This window comes from Carcharhinus amblyrhynchos, chromosome 17 (genome assembly GCF_965287045.1).
Source record: "Carcharhinus amblyrhynchos chromosome 17, sCarAmb.v2.hapA, whole genome shotgun sequence".
In the NCBI taxonomy this organism is placed as follows: Eukaryota; Metazoa; Chordata; class Chondrichthyes; order Carcharhiniformes; family Carcharhinidae; genus Carcharhinus; species Carcharhinus amblyrhynchos.
In genome coordinates this window covers 54354373-54371614 of record NC_137340.1, presented here as the reverse complement: position 1 = coordinate 54371614, position 17242 = coordinate 54354373, and the positions used below count along the sequence as shown (strand labels likewise).

At 44.4% G+C, this 17242-nt stretch overlaps 1 protein-coding gene across 2 annotated transcripts in view; it reads left to right on the top strand.

Annotated features, from left to right (window-relative positions):
• Positions 1–17242, top strand: part of fbxw4 (F-box and WD repeat domain containing 4) — a 145819-nt gene that overhangs the window by 125715 nt on the left and 2862 nt on the right. Inside the window, exons 7-8 of one of the 2 annotated variants that reach the window (XM_080205985.1) lie at positions 3640–3780; positions 16003–16144. In XM_080205985.1, coding sequence (XP_080062111.1) covers positions 3640–3780; positions 16003–16144 — 283 coding nt within the window. The remainder of the gene's footprint in view (positions 1–3639; positions 3781–16002; positions 16145–17242) is intronic. The other variant, XM_080205986.1, reaches the window with a different exon arrangement.

Genomic DNA, 17242 nt, shown 5'->3' with positions numbered 1-17242 from the left:
TAGCATGAAGGAGGAACCAAAATAAATCTTTATTCATCAGGAAATTGTATTGGGGAAATTGCCCCACTAAGTCCCCAGAGCCTGATACTTTGCACCCCAGAATACTCAAGGAAGTGGCTCTAGAAATAGTGCTAACTATTGTGCCAACCAATGCTTGGCTTCACCAGCCAGGACATTGAGTACAGGAGTTGGGAAATCATGTTGCACCTATATAAAACCTTGATTAGACAGCATTTGGAGGATTGCGTGTAGTTCTGGTCACCACACTATCAGAAGTTATGTGGAAGTTTTAGAGAGAGCACAACGAAGATTCACCAGGATGTTGCCTGGTCTTGAGAGTGTTGTCTACGAGGAGAGGTTGAATAAACTAGGATATTTTCACTGGAAAAATGGAGGCTGAGGGGAGACCTGATAGAGGTCTACTAAATGGTAGGGTGAATAGTCAGAGGCTTTTCCACAGGGCGAAAGTGTCAATTACAAGGGGGCACAGGTTCAAGATGAGAGGAAGAAACTTTAAGGGAGATGTGTGGGGGACATTGTTCATGCGTTGATGTTTTTCTCTTTTACGCCGCAGGTGCGTTGGTCCACCTTGTTGTCTAACAAGGGGCATGCACACGGTGGGTCGTGCGTGGGCTGCTCTTGAAAGTTCGAGAGTAGCCTAGTACTTCGCGTCGTTTGTGTATGCTTAAAACTGGACCAGCAGATGGGCACCACAACAGCTCAGTGACTATCGCTGTTTGCTGTGCAGATACATGGATTTGGGCCAGTGTCTGTGGGAGTTTGCGCATTCTCCCTGTGGTTGCGTGGGTTTTCTCCGGGTGCTCCAGTTTCCTCCCACACCCCAAAGATGTGCTCTTAGGCTGATTCGTGTAACAAATTGTCCCTAAATTATTCTCCCCTGAATCTGGTTTCCATTGGGGGTACCATAAGCATAGACATGGATCAAGGGTGGAGGAGGAAAGACACATTGTTAAGATGGCAGCGCGGGCTTGTTGGGCCGAAGGGCCTGTTTCCCGTGCTGTGTTGTTCTTTGTTCATGCAGAGCGGTGGGTGCCTGGAACGCACTGCCAGAGGAGGTGGTGGATGCAGGCACATTAGCAACATTTAAGAGGCATCTGGATAGGGACGTGAAGAGGGAGGGAATAGCGGGAAGCGGACCGACTAAGGACAGAAGGTTTTTTTTTTAGTTAGGGCATCATGATTGGAGGGCCGAAGGGCTTGTTTCTGTGCTGTAGTGTTCTTTGTTCTTTTTCAGAGTAATGCTATTCTGTTAGCAAACGTTTCTGTATTGCTTCACTTCACAGACCACAGATAAATCTGTGCCGAATTGTGTGATTCAGCACATAACCAAACTCAAGTCTTTTTAACACAGCCACAAATTGCGCAATTAATCCCCCCCTTCCTGATTATCCCCGAAACCAGCCTCTCATCCATTGATTCTGTCTACACTTCCTGCTGCCTCGGCAAAGCAGCCAACATAATTAAGGACCCGAAGTGCCCCGGACATTCTCTCTTCCACCTTCTTCCGTTGGGAAAATGATACAAAAGTCTGAGGTCACGTACCGACCGACTCAAGAACAGCTTCTTCCCTGCTGCTGTCAGACTTTTGAATGGACTTACCTTAAAGTAAGTTGATCTTCCCCTACATCCTAGCTATCACTGTAACACGACATTCTGCACTCTCTCATTTCCTTCTTTATGAACAGTATGTTTTGTCTGTATACTGCACAAGAAACAACACTTTTCATTATATGTTAATACATGCGACAATAATGAATCAAATCAAATATTTATAGAATCTGATACACTTTGCAGTTAGCAAAGTGTTTGCTGACAAATTTGCTTGCAGAACCTCTACAGTTTCATAGAATCATGGAACCCTACAGTGCAGAACGAGGCCCTTTAGCCCATCGAGTCTGCACTGACCACAATCCCAGCCAAGTCCTACCCCCATGTCCCTACATATTTACCCACTAATCCCTCTAACCTAAGCATCTCAGGACACTAAGGGAGCAGTTTGTTCATGTGCTTTACCAGCTGCTTCTCTGGTTGCACTGAATGTCTTAGGAGATTAAACGTCTTTCTCCCATCACTCTCAGGAATGTGGGCACTGTAATAGTACAGGAGTTCCATTACTCCACACTTTGACCAGAGGATCCCATGAGGCTGAAAGCTCTCACCATGTTCTTGCTAATGAAGGTTCCCCATATGCACACTTAGCAGCTCATTTCCAGCTGCTACCTTGATGTCTTTTTTCTCTCTTAAACAAGACGACAACTTGAGCTTCAGCCTCTTCTTAAACACCTCCAGCTCTCCCATTGCTCTGTGAAGGATTGTTACTTACACCCATCTCACCCGGTATGTCCAGAGCACAAGCAAAGAACCTCTCTTCCAAGTTTTTTCCAGACTTTTTTGATAATTTTCCTCCTGTCTGATGGTTAGCAAGCACTGTTCAAAGTCCTCTTCAGCAGCTTTCATGTTGTATATTGGAGAATTGATGCTAGGAAGCACGGAGGGTTCTGAGTAACAGAGCTTTATTTACAGAGTGATGTTCACTCCAGCCTGCTTCTTCACTCTGGCAGTTTCCCATGCTAGCAACCTCTGACATCACTTCCAGTAAATACATGAATATATTAATACATGATGTTTAGTGCAGCTAGCAATATTAATACGTAACTCTAGTAACTTTCAAAAAGGAGTTGGATAAATGTGTGAAAAGGAAGAAATTGCAGGGCTCTGGGGAAGGAGGCAAGGGAATTAAAAGGGTAATTAATTAAAAAGTTGGTACAAATGGAGAGAATGGGCAGAGTGACTTCTTCCTGCACTGTGAGATTCTGTTACTTTTTTACCCCTCTGCCGCTGGGGTCTAGATTCCCAACCAGTACTTGGGGAAAGTGCATGCCCGGGTTCACCCCAAAAAGCAAATATGAGCAGTTCATTCGACCAAAGTCTGTTTTGATTCCAGCCAATACACCCACATTAAATGGTGATCAGGAGCAGAAAACCTGGCTAATTTCTCCTCCATTCAGCTCCAACTTTGGGAAACTGAGGCCACTTAGCACCTCTGCATCGGCCATGGCTGAGTGAGTGAAACCATCCCTCTGAGAAGATCCAAGCATGAATTCCCAATTCAGAGACGTGAGCTGATACTTGTCAGTGCAATATTGGGGGGAAGGCTGCAGAGTCAGTCTTTCTGATGAGAAGTCAAACTGCCACCCTGTGGACATAAAGAACCCGTGATACTATCGTGAAAGAAAGAAGTTTTATTTCCAGTGTTCTGATCAATATCTACTGTTCAACAAATATGTTAGAAATATTCAGCAGAACTGGCAGCATCTGTGGCAAGAAAAACAGAGTTAACATTTCAGCCAATGACTTGTCATTAGAACCATTAAAACAGATTGGTTATTATCACATTCCTGTTTGAGAGAACCAGCTGTGCAGAAATTAACTCAAGTGTTTCCTACATTACATTTGTCACTATGCTTCAACGAAACATAGTTGATTGGCTGTAAAGTATTCTGGGACATCCTGAGGTGATGACAGACTCTATAAATGCAGCTTCTTCCTTTGTTTGCAAGCAGTTGCAATATCTCTTTCTTAGCCTACACTCAATGCCGTGCTCACAATCTCTTCCAGTGGTCAGCTGGAGAGCTGCCTCGGGTCAGACTTTCGCCGGGGAGCTGGGGTTCTCGATATTCTGTATGAGACACCCTCAGTTGTGTTGACCTGTGGATACGACACCTACATCAGACAGTGGGATACACGAGTCAGTACCAGGTAAGCAAGCTTTTCTGTTTCTCTTACCAAACTCCTGCTCCAGAAGGTTCCAGTTAGAGGTCACATTTCATAGCCACTCATCAAACACCTTCTAGAACCTGAGTTCCAACTCCGTATACAGACAAAAACAGAAAATGCTGGAAAATCTCAGCATTGATGGGGAGAGAATAGAACCAATGTGAGCCACAGATGCTGTCAGACCTGTTGAGATTTTCCAGCATTTTCCATTTTTGTTTCAGATTTCAGCATCCGCAGTATTTCACTTTTGTCATAGAACAAAGAACAGCACAGCACAGGAACAGGCCCTTCGGACCACCAAGTCTGTGCCAACACAGATGCCTCTCTATTCTAATATTTTCTTGCCTCTACGTGGTCCATGTCCCTGTGTTCCCTGTCTATTCATGTATCTATCCAGATATCTCTTAATCGTTGTTATAGAACCTGCTTCCACCACCTCCTCCGGCAGCACATTCCAGGCATTCATCATCCTCTGTGTGAAAAAGTCACCCTTTGCATCTCTTTTCCGTGTATGAACAGTTGGCTAGATAGGCTATTCATCCAGAATGAATCACAGCCAAACCAAATCCCCCCAACCTATCCCCGTGACCTCCTCGCCTGATACAAGGAAATCAAGGGATTTGGGGATTGGGTAAAAATTAGATTTAGATCCAAGGCCAATGGTCTTATTGAGCTGAGCAGGTTTAAGGGGCCAGGTAGTCTACTGTTGCATACATTTCTTATGCTCAAAAATCAGTTCTAGCTCTTAACTCTAGCCTATTCAAGCTCAAAACCTTCAGAAATCTGCACTCCTCCAATTCTGGTTTATTTCAGTTCACATTGACAGCCGTGTCTTCAGCTGCCTGGGCCCTAAACTCCGGAATTCCCCATAACTCTCTCTGTCTGTCTCCTCCCCTTTAAGATGCTCCTCCAATCTACCTCATTGACCAAGCTGAGTGTAAGGGCAGTGTGTAGAATCATAGAATCCTACAGTGCGGAAGGAGGCCATTTGGCCCATCAAGTCTACACCAACCACAATCCTATCCCCATAACCTCACGCATTTACCCTAGTTGGTCCCCTGCCACTAAGGGGCAATTTAGCACAGCCAATCCACCTAACCTGCACGTTTTTGGACTGAGGGAGGAAACCTACGCAAAAATCAGGAGAATGTGCAAACTCCACATGGACAGTGACGCGAGCTGAGAATTGAACGCTGTCCTTGGCGCTGTGAGACAGCAGTGCTAATCACTGTGTCACCGTGCTGCCCCTGCAGAGCACTGGGTGGAGTACTCGCTGGCCACTACAGAGTTTGAAGTCTCACAACACCAGGTTAAAGTCCAACAGCTTTATTTGGTAGCACAAGCCACTAGCTTTTGGAGCGCTGTTCCTTCATCAGGTAAGTGGGAGTTCTGTTCACAAACAGAGCATATAAAGACGCAGACTCAATTTACAAAATAATGGTTGGAATGCAAGTCTTTACAGATAATCCAGTCTTAAAGGTTCAGACAATGTGAATGGAGAGACGGTTAAGCACAGGTTAAAGAGATGTGTATTGTCTCCAGACAGGACAGTTAATGAGATTTTGCAAGTACAGGCAAGTGGTGGGGGTTACAGATCATGTGACATGAACCCAAGATCCCGGTTGAGGCTGTCCTCGTGTGCGGAACTTGTCTATCAGTCTCTGCTCAACGACCCTGCGCTGTCGTGTGTCGTGAAGGCCGTCCTGGAGAATGCTTACCTGAAGATCAGAGGCCGAATGACCATGACTGCTGAAGTGTTCACCAACAAGAAGTGATCACTCTTGCCTGGTGATTGTTGAGCAGTGTTCATTCATCCATTGTCGTAGCGTCTGCATGGTCTCCCCAATGTACCAAAGAACATCTCTTTAATGTGTGCTTAACCCTCTCTTCACTGGGGCAATGCGATACAGAGTAACAACGGTGAGAATGGGGCAGTGTGATACAGAGTAATAATGGTGAGAATGGGGCAGTGTGATGCAGAGTAATGATGGTGAGAATGGGGCAGTGTGATACAGAGTAATAATGGTGAGAATGGGGCAGTGTGATGCAGAGTAATAATGGTGAGAATGGGGCAGTGTGATACAGAGTAACAACGGTGAGAATGGGGCAGTGTGATACAGAGTAATAATGGTGAGAATGGGGCAGTGTGATACAGAGTAATGATGGTGAGAATGGGGCAGTCTGATACAGAGTAATGATGGTGAGAATGGGGCAGTGTGATGCAGAGTAATAATGGTGAGAATGGGGCAGTCTGATACAGAGTAATAATGGTGAGAATGGGGCAGTGTGATACAGAGTAATGATGGTGAGAATGGGGCAGTCTGATACAGAGTAATGATGGTGAGAATGGGGCAGTCTGATACAGGGTAATAACGGTGAGAATGGGGCGGTGTGATACAGAGTAATGATGGTGAGAATGGGGCGGTGTGATACAGAGTAATGATGGTGAGAATGGGGCAGTCTGATACAGAGTAATGATGGTGAGAATGGGGCGGTGTGATACAGAGTAATGATGGTGAGAATGGGGCAGTCTGATACAGAGTAATGATGGTGAGAATGGGGCAGTGTGATGCAGAGTAATAATGGTGAGAATGGGGCAGTCTGATACAGAGTAACAACGGTGAGAATGGGGCAGTGTGATACAGAGTAATAATGGTGAGAATGGGGCAGTGTGATGCAGAGTAATGATGGTGAGAATGGGGCAGTGTGATACAGAGTAATAATGGTGAGAATGGGGCAGTGTGATGCAGAGTAATAATGGTGAGAATGGGGCAGTCTGATACAGAGTAACAACGGTGAGAATGGGGCAGTGTGATACAGAGTAATAATGGTGAGAATGGGGCAGTGTGATACAGAGTAATGATGGTGAGAATGGGGCAGTCTGATACAGAGTAATGATGGTGAGAATGGGGCAGTGTGATGCAGAGTAATAATGGTGAGAATGGGGCAGTCTGATACAGAGTAATAATGGTGAGAATGGGGCAGTGTGATACAGAGTAATGATGGTGAGAATGGGGCAGTGTGATACAGAGTAATGATGGTGAGAATGGGGCAGTCTGATACAGGGTAATAACGGTGAGAATGGGGCGGTGTGATACAGAGTAATGATGGTGAGAATGGGGCGGTGTGATACAGAGTAATGATGGTGAGAATGGGGCAGTCTGATACAGAGTAATGATGGTGAGAATGGGGCGGTGTGATACAGAGTAATGATGGTCTGTAAGGTTTTGTACAATTGATAAATCTGTGTAATCTATGATGCTTAAATAACCCCATAGTCGGCAATGAAAGTGATCAAAGAATCTTAGAATCCCTACAGTGCAGAAGAAGGCCATTCAGCCCATCAAGCTTGCACTGACAACAACCCCACCTAGGCTCTATCCTTGTACCCCCACATATTTATTCTACTAGTCCCACTGTCACTAAGGGGCAATTTGGTGTGGCCAATCAACCTAACCTGCACATTTTTTGGAGTGTGGGAGGAAACCGAAACAGCCAGAGGAAACCCACACAGACACAGGGAGAACGTGCAAACTCCTCACAGACAGTGACCCAAGCCGGGAATCAAACCTGGGTCCCTGGCGCTGCGAGGTAGCAGTGCTAACCACTGTACCACCATGCTTGGATACCTGGAGCACATGGTGGTCCTTAATCTCAAGAAACTGGGTTTACAATGTCAACTTTTAGAAAGATGATATTGGACCTGCAATGTGACCCATCTCTGTATGATCTCCTGCAGGAGGCCAATACTGTTCCCAGGTTTCCTTTGTCTGTTACTCTGCATCCTGCCAGGAACACCCTGAGCAGTGTTTCTCACATACTATTTGAGACTTGCTTGTTCCCCATTTACTCTTTTCATCAGGAGTGCTCCTGAGGCAGAGGTATCTCGAATTCCACTTGCCACAAACACCATCCTGACTTAGAACTATATCGCTGTTCCTTCATTGTCGATAGGTCAAAATCCTCAAACTCCCCTCCTGAACCTCCCTCCCCGTGTCTGTACCACATGGACTACAGCAGGTTTTAGTAACAGGCGTTGCCACCTTAGCAGTTAGGGATAAGATATAAACCTGGGCTTGCCAGCAACACTCGCACTGAGAATGAAGTTTACAAAAAGTGGAAGTAGGTGATTTTGAAACAGACCAGAATTATAGTCAGTGCTTGGTTCCATATCAATGAAAGACACCTTGGTAATACAGAACATCAACAGTCCCCACTGCAGTGTCAGCTGTGATTACATTTTCAAGTTCCTGAACAAGATTCGAAGCAACAAGCTTCTAGAGAGGAGACTACTCTCGGAGGAACAAACTAAGGCAGTCTTCAAAATGATTGGGGCACTTTCCCCAGGAATCTAAGAGTAGAATTTTATTAAACTAATTCACAATGTCAATTCTCGAGAATTATTTTTTGAATAAGTGCTTGAATATACATCAGAGCAGAGTTATAGAAGATGTGAGCAGAGAAAGGTGAAAGGATTAACCCAGGTGACTATGCCATAGTGAGGCGCTCACCTGAACAGCCTGCTGGCAGCTCCTTCAGCTCAGTGAAAAGCTCACACCTCTGTCCTGTGGGGTACTGCTGCCACCTGGTGGCAATTGAAGTCAATGCAGCACCCAAACACATTCATTTAGTATAAAAATTGTACTTTTAAAAATTTGTTTGAAGTAATTTATTGTGCTGATCAAATTAACAGATGTTTGTAAAGAGATAGTGGAGGACTGCATCTTTACAGCATGGATTCGATGTAGCATGGGGTTAGATACAGAGTAAAGCTTCCTCTACATTGTCCGCATCAAACACTCCCTGGAGGTACAGCACAGGGTTAGATAGAGAGTAAAGCTCCCTCTACACCTCTACACTGTCCCCCATCAAACACTCCCAGGACAGGTACAGCACGGGATTAGATACAGAGTAAAGCTCCTTCTACACTGTCCCCATCAAACACTCCCGGGACAGGTACAGCACAGGGTTAGATACAGAGTAAAGCTCCCTCTACACTGTCCCCCATCAAACACTCCCAGGACAGGTACAGCACAGGGTTAGATACAGAGTAAAGCTCCCACTACACTGTCCCCCATCAAACACTCCCGGGACAGGTACAGCACAGGGTTAGATACAACTACCTCTATTTATAGAGCACTTTTAATCTGCTTCAGAGGAGTGATTGTCAATCAAAATTTGATACTGGGTCACAGGAAGATATATTTGGTCAGGTGACTAAAAGCTTGGTGAAAGCTGGATTACAAAGAGTATCTTCCAGGTGATGTGAGCCAGCGAGGTTTATGAAGGAAATTTCAGGGCAACTGAATACATATCTGCCAAGGTACAGCAATGAAATTTGGTGATATGGAAGAAGCCAAGATTGGAGGAATATACAGATCCTTGGGATTTTGCAGAGCTGGACAAGTTACAGAATAGGAAGTGTCGAGGAAATGGAGCAGCCAATGTAGCTGTTCTGTGTTGCCTTCTCATTTCAAATCAGTAGTAAAGCACAGACCAGGACCGGAGTCCTTCCATCTGTTTAGATCATTATGGTGCAGTGACACTCCTGTTATGATCCAACTGATGGTAATTGTGTGCAAACCAAATCCCAAAGAGAAATTTCGCAAGTTATTACAACAATTTTCTATTTATATTTCATTACCAGAAAATATGTGTACTGAACTTTTTCCACACTTTTTCCACATCTTTGAAGTTTTTAAATATTAAATTAAAACATTAATAAACAAAAAAGATGAAAATTAAACATACAAGTTTACATTTAGACAGTTTAAGTTAAGTTTATTTATTAGTATGACAGATAGTCTTACATTAACACTGCAATGTAGGTACTGTTAAAATCCCAGATAAAATTAGTATTACGGAATACTCCCCCAGAACAATTCTTACTTGGTTAGGGTCAAAAATAAACTTCTCTTTAGGCAGTTGTCCTTATAGATAATAAAACTGAAGAGTCCAATAATGTTACTACAAGGCACACTCTATTGTTATTGTCAGGAAGGGATGTCACAGGGCTTTTCCCTCTCTCCCACTCAGCTGTGGAAATTCCAGACTTTAAAACAAACCTCTACTCTTTGCAAAGAACAGACACTTTTCTGATTTGGCTGCAATCTGCTTCACTTTGCTTCTTTTCACTCTCTCCCAAACAGACCACATTCCCAGAGATCTTACATGGCCACACTTCAACACAGCACCCAACCTCTCTTTAAATACAACTTTTCCCTTGCATCTTTTCTCAGTTGTCCTTAGCTTTTTCTGAAACTTACTTTTCCCATGATATAAAAATCTTTTTATGTTCTCCCTATGGTTACCACTTCCGGGTAAAATAAATATATCGAATAACTGCCTTATTTATCTCTGACCTTTTCCCAGCTGTAAGCCCCATTTTATTTCCCATTGAAATTCAATAACTAAACACAACAATCCATCTTTATCTCTTAATTCAAATTGCTACCAATGTCTTATTTACCTGTAAAATATTAGAAGTGCGGATATTAGGAATATGTGTGTCCTGAGCCCTTAGAGCCTGGCCTCCAGTCCTTACGAACCCCTTGCCACTGGACCAAGACATTGCTCCGTTAAGCCCATGTGGCAGCTGGTGTGCAATGGCCACTCCACATGAAAAGACCTCAAGAATCCTTATAGCACAGAAATAGGTTATTCAGCCTATTGAGTCTGCATCAACTGTCCAAATGAACGTCTTATCCAGACCTTCCCGTCCACACTATCTCTATAACCCCACAAATTTACCCCACCAATTCCTCTAACCTACATATTTTTGGACATTATGGGGTAATTTAGCATCGCCAATCAGCCTAACCCACATATCTTTTGACTGTGGGAGGAATCCGGAGCACTCGGGGGAAACCCACACAAAGACGGTGAGAACATGCAAACCCCACACAGACAGTGACACAAGCCAGGTCCCTGGCGCTGTGAGGCAGTCTGCTAACCACTGTGCCACACTGTGGGGTCTCCCAGGCTTTCTGCCCCCACCATTTGCTCTTTTGGCTGTAGCTTTGTTGCTGGATCTCAATCTTTACGTTTCTGTCGAGCTGCTTTCTTGCTCTCGAGTTGGGTTGCTGTTTCAGGTTCAGAAATTCGCATTTGCAGCTTGTCAGCTCCTGGGTTGTCTGGTCATTTCACTCCTGGCCACTCTTAAAACCTTCCACCCCTTAAAATGAAGTTTGGGACCTGGAACATCAGGATCTTCATGGACAAACAGCAAAGATTGGAACAGGGTATTGCTATTGGTGCTCTGCAGCTCAGGCAGCCTGAGCAAGGCCAGCTCAGGGAACAGTTACACCTCCTACTGGAAAGGTAAACCAGAGAAAGATCACCACTTCCAAGGAATTTGCTTTTGCATTAAAAACAAATGATTTAGCCATCTTAGTGATTCCCCAAGTGGGATAAAGTTCATCTTCAGCTCACCCTAGCCCAGAACAAGTATTACAGTGCTCAGCGCGTGTGCCCGAGCATTGAAAAATACAGACAAACCCGTAAAGGAATTTTACTCCAGCCCCAAACAGTCCTTGGCTTGAGTCCCACAGGCGACCATCTGATCCTCCTTGGCAATTTCAACGCCAGAGTTAGAAAGGACACAAACTCTAGGGAGGTGTAATCGGCAGAGATGGTGTAGGAAAATCCAGCACCTGCTCCCGGCTAAATGGCTAGACACAGCCTTGCCATAACCAACATGTTGTCCCATCAGAAAGACAAGTAAAAAACCTCATGGAAACACCTTTGTTTCAAAGATTCAAGACCTTGATAAGAGAGCCCTATTCAGTCAGCATCTCACTGCCAACCTGATGACTGCCAGTGATGCAAAGTGTCCATAGCAACAGGTCTGCCTCCACAATCAGCACCTGTGAAGAGAGGCTTGGTCACTTGAACGGGAAACACCAGGACTGGTTCGATGGGAATGACCAGGCGATCCAGGAGCTGACAAGTTGCAAATGCAAATTTCTGAACCTGAAACAGCAACCCAGCTCGAGAGCAAGAAAGCAGCTTGACAGAACCGTAAAGACTGAGATCCAGCAACAAAGCTGTGGCCAGAAGAACAGATGGTGGGAGGGAGAAAGCCTGGGAGACCCCGCAGTGTGGAGTCAGCCTGGGAGACCCCGCAGTGTGGAGTCAGCCTGGGAGACCCCGCAGTGTGGAGTCAGCCTGGGAGACCCCGCAGTGTGCAGAAATATGGAAAAAGCACGAGAGACCCAGCAGATAACCGACAACCAGGATGTGTGAAGTTTCTTTAGCAAAAACCACCTAGGGCCCAAGCACTGAAGATTTTCAAAAAAGGGAACTGACTATGCTGGATGAATGTATTGTATACATTAGAGAGCCTTATCTTATGTGAAACACAGGGTATTGTATACAGAAAAGAGATTGAAAAGCAATGAACCCCAGCACCAACTTTCTGTTCTTGTCTGGATTAACATAGAGTCATTAACAACAGAACAGAGAAGTCAGTTCGTTGGCCCATTCTGCCTGTGTTGTCTCTTTGAAAGGAATTATCCCATTAGACCCACTTCCCTCTCTTCTTTCACTAGAGCCTCCTACTGATTTTCCAAACTTACCAAAACTCTTTCTGAAAGTTATTAATGAATCTGCGTTAACCATTTTTTAAATTTTTAAAATTGGAGTACAATGTTAGCAAGTGTGAGGTTATCCACTTTGGCAGAAATAATAGTAGGAGGGATTACTATTTAAAGGGCGAAAAGCTGCAGCATGCTACGGTGCAGAGGGACCTGGGGGTCCTTGTGCATGAGTCGCAAAAACCCAGTCTGCAGGTGCAGCAGGTGATCAAGAAGGCGAATGGGATGCTGACCTTCATAGCGAGGGGGATAGAATATAAAAGCAGGGAGGTCTTGTTGTAACTGTACAGGGCACTGGTGAGGCCACAGCTGGAGTACTGTGTGCAGTTTTGGTCGCCACACTTGCGCAAGGATATTTTGGCCTTGGAGGGAGTGCAGAGAAGGTTCACTAGGCTGATACCGGAGATGAGGGGGTTAGACTATGAAGAGAGACTAAATACACTGGGTCTGTACTCGTTGGAGTTTAGAAGGATGAGGGGGGATCTTGTAGAGACGTATAAGATAATGAAAGGGATGGATAGGGTAGAGGTAGAGAGATTCTTTCCGCTCAGAAAGGACAGCAGGACTAGAGGGTACAGCCTCAAGATAAGGGGGTGCAGTTTAGAACAGAGTTGAGGAGGAACTTCTTCGCTCAAAGGGTGGTGAATCTCTGGAATTCTCTGCCCGTTGAAGTGGTGGAGGCTACCTCGCTAAATATATTTAAGACATGGGTAGATAGGTTTTTGACAGACAAGGGAATTAAGGGTTATGGGGAGAAAGCGGGAAAGTGGAACTGATCCACTTCAGATCAGCCATGATCTTATTGAATGGCGGGGCAGGCTGCAAGGGTTAGATGGCCTACTCCTGCTCCTATTTCTTATGTTCTTATGTTCTTATTGATCATGGGATGTAAGGCCAGCACGTGTTGTCCATCCCTAACTGCCCTTGACCAGGTGGTGGTGAGTAACCTTCTGGTGTAGGTATTCCCAGAGTTCTCTTTGTGAGGGAGTTCCAGAATTTTGGCCCAGTGACTGTGAAGTAACAGTGAGAAATAGGTTTTTGTGAGGAGCTGAAGGAAATCAGCATTAGTAAACAAATAGTTTTGGGGAAATTGATGGGATTGAAGGTGGATAAATCTCCAGGTCCTGAAAAAGCTCTTGGGGCTAAAGGGATATATGGGGGAAGGGGGGATATCAGGATATTGAATTTGATAATCAGCCATGATCAAAGTTAATGGTGGAGCAGGCTCGAAGGGCCGAATGGTCCACTCCTACTTCCAGCATCTGTATTTTTATGACATAATTTAAAGCCAGACCATTATAATTCATTTTTTTTACTAACGTTTCCTCGTCTCTCTGTCTCTCTGCCCAGTTATATTAAATCCATGTTCTCTGTTTACCACCTCTCTTGACAGTGGAAACAGTTTCTCTCAAAACTGTTTCCTATCTGACTGTTTCTTGACACACTGTGCTCCAGTAACCCACCCAGTTGCTCATCAGTGGATGTTTCACGCCATTCCATTAAGGGACAGCATGAGTCCTCGTTCTAATATCCATCTAGGATTTCCAAACAAGAGTCCCTGTTGATATCTCCAGGGGCATCCTGAGGGAGTTTGTAACCCTCCCACCACCATCCTGATGAGATCAGAGATTAAGTATAGACTGTCACGGGTATGAATCAATACTTCCCTAGCTTGTGGAACAGAGTTGTGCTTTTTTTAAGTTTGAGATGATTAAAAATGGATGAAGACTATTGATTTTTCTCCCGGACTGGATCTGAGAAGTTTATGAAGCAAATGGGTCAGAGCGATCAAAGTTGAAATCTTCAAGTTGCACATCATCCTGACTTAGAAATATATTGGCCATCCTATTTGTTGTGGCTGGGTTAGTGACCTAGAACACCTTGCCTAACAGCGCTGTAGGTGTGCCGACACCACATGTACTGTAGTTGGTCAAAAAAGCAGTTCACCAACATCTTCTCAAGGGCAATTAAGGCAATAAATACTAATCTTGCCATTGATGCCACTCCTAGAAATGAATGAATAAATACAGCAAGGAGGTAAATTAGACTATCCCTGTTTGAGAATGTTTTAATGGACTCAGGAAACAGCTTTTAATGGGCTTCTTGCTTAGTCTACAGGTCTCTCGATACTCATTTCATCTCCAGCACTCACAATAAACACAGCAAAGACCCTGTCACTGTACTGCTCTATCACCTGACTCCTCCGAGTTAATAAGGTTGTCTCATCAGTGCGGAGATAGTGATGGTGAATCTCCATGCTGCAGAATGCTGGCAGTGGTTCTCTTATTATGGGTTTATTCCCTGCTTCCTGCTTCTTCCCCCACAGAAACATCCACTCATGTCATTACTTGAATTTAATTGGAAAAAGAACCAAAGGAAACGTGAGGGGAAAGAAATGAAACAATGCCTTGTGATCTGGAATGCACTGCCACAAGTGGAAACAGATTCAATAATAGCTTTGAAAAGGAGTTGGATCAATATTTGAAGTGTAAAAATTTGCAGAGGGAACAACAGAACAGTGGGGTAGTTCTTCCAAGATCTGACACAGGAATGATGGTCAAAGGGCCTCTCTCTGCCTTTTATCATTTTGATTGTCCTCAACCTTAAATTGCTGTCCGTATCTGTAACGTAGGTTTTTAAAACAACAGAAGATGTCAGTAAGGTGGACATGGAACAGTTACTGAACAATGAGGTCAGGTCTCAGGATTGCAGCGAAAGAACCCTTGAGACTTTGATTAGTTGTAAAGTGTTGGATTGGTATCTGTTGAAAAGGGAAATTGAACATTTGAAAAGTGTGTGTGTGGAATGGAACTTTTTAAAATGCATTCCGGGGGTGTGGATTTGCTCATTGCTAATTGGCCCTAAGAGAGCTTAGCATTGGTAAATTAAAGAAACAGCAGCTTAGTGAATCAGAGAGTAGAATCTTGGTTGAGATGGTACTTATGGATTTCCAAAAGACATTATAATGGAGAGTAATGGTGAATGGTTGCTTCTGAGCTAGAAGGTCCAGAGTTGGGTCCCAGGGTTGGTACAGAGACCACTGTTCACCTAGTGTCCTGAGACAATAATTGTCCCTCAAAGAACATTTTGTTTTATTTAAGTTTATTTATTAGTGTCACAAGTAGACTTACATTAACACTGCAGTGAAGTTACTGTGAAAATCCCCTGATCGCCACACTCCGGTGCCTGTTCAGGTACACTGAGGGGGAATTTAGCATGGCCAATGCATCAAACCAGCACGTCTTTCGGACTGTGGGAGGAAACCGGAGCACCTGGAGAAAACCTACGCAAGCACAGGGAGAATGTGCAGACTCCACACAGACAGCAACCCAAGCCAGGAATCGAACCTAGATCTCTGGCACTGTGAGGCATCAGTGCTAACCACTGCATCAAAAACTAGTTGATCTTGTCTATATTCTATTCTTTTTCCCCTTGTCACCTTCCTCCTTTATTCTCTCATTTCTCCTGCTCACTGTCCTGTCCTGGTGAGTTGTTGCTGTATATGTTGTGTGCTTATGTAAACATGTATGTTTATGGATCCAGCAATGGTGCCATCTCTCAGTCCTGGCTAAGATACTGTCACTGTTCTAAGCTGCTATTTCTGTTGCAGGCGCAGTGTGATGGAATGGGAGGAACCACATGATAGTGCACTCTACTGCTTACAAAGTGATGGGAACTTCATGATCGCCAGTGGTTCCTCTCGCTATGGTGTTGTGCGTCTCTGGGACAAGAGACAGACTAAGAGTCTGCAGGTAAGATTAGCCCGGCTGATGGTAAGAATACTAATGTTCCCTTGTAGTACTACTCCCTGAGAATGCTGACCCACTCACTGGTACACCACCGCAAACACTATCTATGTGGATAGTGTTCTCTTCCCTTGGTGAAGAGGCTGTGGGTTAAGCACATTTCACATGCCCAGTGATGCACTGTCAGCAGTGCTGTCTTTCAGCAAGATCCCATCTGCCTTCTCAGGTAGATGTGAAAGATCCCATCACACAATGATTTGGATGAGAATATAGGAGGCATGCTTAGTAAGTTTGCAGACGACACCAAGATTGGTGGCATGGTGGACAGTGAAGAAAATTATCTCCAATTGCAATGGGATCTTGATCAATTGGGGCAGTGGGCTGACAAATGGCAGATGGAGTTTAATTTAGACAAATGCGTGGTGATGCATTTTGGTAGACTGAACCAGGGCAGGACTAACTCAGTTAAAGGTATGGCGTTCGGTAGAGTTACAGAACAAAGAGATCTAGGGGTACATGTTCATAGCTCCTTGAAAGTGGAATCACAGGTGGACAGAGTGGTGAAGAAGGCATTTGCCATGCTTGGTTTCATCAGTCAGAACATTGAATACAGAAGTTGGGACATCTTGTTGAAGTTGTACAAGACATTGGTAAGGCCACACTTGGAATACTGTGTACAATTCTGGTCACCCTATTATAGAAAGGATATTATTAAACTAGAAAGAGTGCAGAAAAGATTTACTAGGATGCTACTGGTATTTGATGGATTGAGTTATAAGGAGAGGCTGAATAGACTGGGACTTTTTTCTCTGGAGTATAAGAGGCTGAAGGCTGACCTTATAGAGGTCTATAAAATAATGAGGAGCATAGACAAGGTAGATAGTCAGTATCTCTTCCCAAAGGTAGGGAGTCAAAACTAGAGGGCATAGGTTTAAGGTGAAAGGGGAGAGACACAAAAGTGTCCAGAGGGGCAATTTTTTCACACAGAGGGTAGTGAGTGTCTGGAACAAGCAGCCAGAGGTAGTAGTAGAGGTAGGTACAATTTTGTCTTTTAAAAAGCATTTAGATAGTTATATGGGTACGATGGGTATAGAGGGATATGGG